Raw genomic sequence first — 4,319 nt, forward strand, 5'->3', positions numbered from 1 at the left:
TAAGGAAGGTTGAGCCTTGGGAGCGCGTAAGCTCCGCCCCCTGCCCTCGTGATTGGTGCGCCCAAAGTGAGGCGGAGACCAAGTCCAGGCCGTATAAATATTCATGAGCTGACCGCGCCGCGCTAGCGGGCTGGAGCCGGGAAGTTGGACGAAGGGCGCAGCTCCTGCCGAGGAGGCGGCGGCGGCGGTGGCTTGCTCGGGTCGCGCCGCTCAGGTGTCCGTTGCGCCTTTTGCTGTGGATCTGCTCGTTTGTCTAGCGATTAGGGACATCCTGCACCCCGCCCGACGTTTGCCGGCGGCTAGTCCGTCTGTCCACGCGGGCGACAGAACTGACGGACAGGCACGGGAAAGAGAGGGCAGCGGCCTGGGCAGCGGTGAACCCAAGGACTTCAGGCTGTGGTGACGCGGCCTGGGACGGCCATGAACCCCTGGGGACGGAAGAAGGACGGCGAGAACTGATCGGCCCGGCGGGGCCCAGCCATCTTAACTGCGCACCGCGGCCAGAGAGGAAACTTGCGGCGCGCCGCCCTCTGCACCCTCGCCCGTGGGCGCCACTAGGAGAAGTGGCCGGCCCGGCGGGAGGGGACGCGCACCAGCCCAGGACCCTCCAGTCTGCTCCGAGAGGGCCAGTGCGTCTCGGAAGGCGCGGGGCAGGTCCTGTGGGACTGTGGCGTGCGCGCCTGCGGTCACTCTCCGCGTCCTGGGAGCGGCGCGGAGCAGAGGGGAACGACTGCCCAGGCTTCAGACAGCGCTGCAGCAGACTCGTGAAGGGGTGTAGGTTGTTGGCGGATTCCCTACCAGCACTCCGAGGGGAGAGGCAGGAAGAGACCCGCAGATCGACCGCCCTACCCTACCCCAGGTTCCTTGCTGGGTCCCCCTTGGGGGGCGCCCTTCAGCACGCCGCCTGGAGAGGAGGGCGCGGGGCCGAGGCGCGCAGCATGGAGTGGGGTTACCTGTTGGAAGTGACCTCGCTGTTGGCCGCCTTGGCGCTGTTGCAGCGCTCGAGCGGCGCCGCGGCTGCCTCGGCCAAGGAGTTGACTTGCCAACTGATCACCGTGCCGCTGTGCAAGGGCATTGGTTACAACCACACCTACATGCCCAACCAGTTCAACCACGACACGCAGGACGAGGCAGGCCTGGAGGTGCACCAGTTCTGGCCCCTGGTGGAGATCCAGTGTTCCCCGGACCTCAAGTTCTTTCTCTGTAGCATATACACGCCCATCTGCCTGGAAGACTACAAGAAGCCCCTGCCACCCTGCCGCTCGGTGTGCGAGCGCGCCAAGGCCGGCTGCTCGCCGCTCATGCGACAGTACGGCTTCGCCTGGCCCGACCGCATGCGCTGCGACCGGCTGCCGGAGCAAGGCAACCCGGACATGCTGTGCATGGACTACAACCGCACGGACCTCCCCACGGTCTCGCCCAATGCGCCGCGCCGCCTGCCGCTGCCGCTGCCCGGCGAGCAGCCTCCGTGGGGCAGCGGTTACGGCCGCCCGCCTTGGGCCCGGCTCCCTTACCGCGGCAGCGGCCGGGGCGGAGGAGACGCGGCGGCGGCGGCGGCGGCGGCGTCCCCAGCGCGCGGCGGGAAGGCGAGGTCCCCTGGCGGCGGCGCGGCGCCCTGCGAGCCCGGGTGCCAGTGTCGCGCGCCCATGGTGAGTGTGTCCAGCGAGCGGCACCCGCTCTACAACCGCGTCAAGACGGGCCAGATCGTGAACTGCGCGCTGCCCTGCTACAACCCCTTCTTCAGCCAGGACGAGCGCGCCTTCACCGTCTTCTGGATCGGCCTGTGGTCCGTGCTGTGCTTCGTGTCCACCTTCGCCACCGTGTCCACCTTCCTCATCGACATGGAGCGCTTCAAATACCCGGAGCGGCCCATCATCTTCCTCTCGGCCTGTTACCTGTTCGTGTCGGTCGGCTACCTGGTGCGCCTGGTGGCCGGGCACGAGAAGGTGGCCTGCAGCGGCGGCGCGCCGGGCCCGGGAGGCGCGGGGGGCGCGGGCGGCGCGGCGGCGGCGGCGGCAGCGGGCGCGAGCGCGGCGGGCGCGGGGGGCGAGCGGCCCGGGCGCGCGCGGCGAGTACGAGGACCTGGGTGCTGTGGAGCAGCACGTGCGCTACGAGACCACGGGCCCGGCTCTGTGCACGCTGGTCTTCCTGCTCGTCTACTTCTTCGGCATGGCCAGCTCCATCTGGTGGGTGATCCTGTCGCTCACGTGGTTCCTAGCGGCGGGCATGAAGTGGGGCAACGAAGCCATCGCCGGCTACTCGCAGTACTTCCACCTGGCCGCGTGGCTCGTGCCCAGCGTCAAGTCCATCGCCGTGTTGGCGCTCAGCTCGGTGGACGGCGACCCGGTGGCTGGCATCTGCTACGTGGGCAATCAGAGCCTCGACAACCTGCGCGGCTTCGTGTTGGCACCGCTGGTCATCTACCTCTTCATCGGTACCATGTTTCTCCTGGCCGGCTTCGTATCGCTGTTCCGCATCCGCTCGGTCATCAAGCAGCAGGGAGGCCCCACGAAGACGCACAAGCTGGAGAAGCTCATGATCCGCCTGGGCCTCTTCACCGTCCTCTACACGGTGCCCGCCGCCGTCGTGGTCGCCTGCCTCTTCTACGAGCAGCACAACCGCCCGCGCTGGGAGGCCACGCACAACTGCCCGTGCCTGCGGGACCTGCAGCCCGACCAGGCGCGCAGGCCCGACTACGCGGTGTTCATGCTCAAGTACTTCATGTGCCTTGTGGTGGGCATCACGTCGGGCGTGTGGATCTGGTCGGGAAAGACGCTGGAGTCCTGGCGCGCCCTGTGCACGCGCTGCTGCTGGGCCAGCAAAGGAGCGGCGACGGGCGCGGGCGGCGGCGCGGGACCCGGGGGTCGTGGTGTGGGACCCGGCGGGGGTCCGGGTGGCGGGGGCTCCCTCTACAGCGACGTTAGCACCGGCCTGACGTGGCGATCGGCCACGGCAAGCTCCATGTCCTATCCAAAGCAGATGCCATTGTCCCAGGTCTGAGCGAAAGGGAAGCGGGAGCCCAGAAGGGGCGGAGAGGTGGTGGTGAAGGGCGGGGAGGAAGGGGGGGGATGGTTGAGGTGGGAGAGACCCAAGGCGACGAAGGGACACTTGACGGCCAGGGGTTCCCACCCCTTCACAGTGTTGATTGCTATTAGCATGATAATGAACTCTTAATGGTATCCATTAGCCGGGACTTAAATGACTCGCTTAGAACAAAGTACCTGGCATTGAAGCCTCCCAGACCCAGCCCCCACCCCCACGGCTCTGGAGGAGCGCCCCCTTCAGGCACCCTTGGTAGTTGGCGTAGGTGGACTCTGCAGTTTCCAGAATCCAAGGGTTGGAGCCCTCGCTGGTTTCACTGGCTGAGGCTTGAGGCCAGATGGACAGACGGCACCCACGATGGGTGTCTTTCCCTCCCCTCGACTCGCCTACGTGAGCTCTCACTCCTGACCTACCCTGGAGAAGGGATGGCAGCGACCTTGTGGGATTGCACGGTTTGGGTATTCTTAATGACCAGGCAGATGCCTTAAATAAACAAGAAATGTCTTAATTATACACCCCAAGTAAATACGGGTTTCTTACATTAGAGGATGTATTTATATAATTATTTGTTAAATTGTAAAAAGAAAGTGTAAAATATGTATATATCCAAAGGTATACAGTGTGTACATTTTTTGTAAAAAGTTTAGAGGCTACCCCTGTAAGAACAAATATAAGTATTCTATTTTGTCAATAAAATGACTTTTGATAAATGATTTCAACACTGCCCTGTTCCCCGCCTTAGAAGTCCACCCCCTCCCTTTTGCAGTGCTTGCTAAGGACATATGAGACAAAAAATGGACATTATCTGGTTTACCATTCTGTACACTAATTTTAGGCATGGAGAAACTACCTGTTAACCTCTAGCTCTTAAACTATTAGCAAAGTAAATGTCATTGTTGAACCGAACTCAAACTCGCGTGTTTGCACCTTGGGCAGAGCTGCTGTTGTCATGGTGATCCCTTCTGACCCCTGGATGACAGTTCGCCTCCCTGTGTGTGGATGGAACCGTCACCCAGGCAGTCACTCTGCTCAAGCCTGTTCATTTAGCTCTTGTAATATTGCGAAAGGTGAAAAGAAAAACGACATGCACATCTTGTGTCTGGTTTTGAAAGCACCTAGTCTTTCCCGGGCCTGAGCACACTCACAAGGGTGGAGGCTAATATCTGAAGCTACAAACCCCCCCTTCACCATAAGTCACTTAACAATGGGGTAGCGGGCAGGTGCTCGTTAGTGGATTAAACTAACGGGTTAACATCTTAATAACTTTCCGTGCTTGT

The 4,319-nt window shown here is 62.2% G+C and overlaps 1 protein-coding gene across 1 annotated transcript; it reads left to right on the top strand.

The window, feature by feature from the left end:
• The first annotated feature begins 263 nt into the window (after positions 1–263).
• Fzd8 (frizzled class receptor 8) lies at positions 264–3,948 on the top strand. The gene is given in 2 exon segments (XM_045149637.1): positions 264–2,039; positions 2,041–3,948. Coding segments are annotated over 2 exon segments (2,061 nt in total). The 5' UTR covers positions 264–938; the 3' UTR covers positions 3,001–3,948.
• The last annotated feature ends 371 nt before the right edge of the window (positions 3,949–4,319 follow it).

Source organism: Jaculus jaculus, chromosome 5 (genome assembly GCF_020740685.1).
Source record: "Jaculus jaculus isolate mJacJac1 chromosome 5, mJacJac1.mat.Y.cur, whole genome shotgun sequence".
Classification (NCBI taxonomy): Eukaryota; Metazoa; Chordata; class Mammalia; order Rodentia; family Dipodidae; genus Jaculus; species Jaculus jaculus.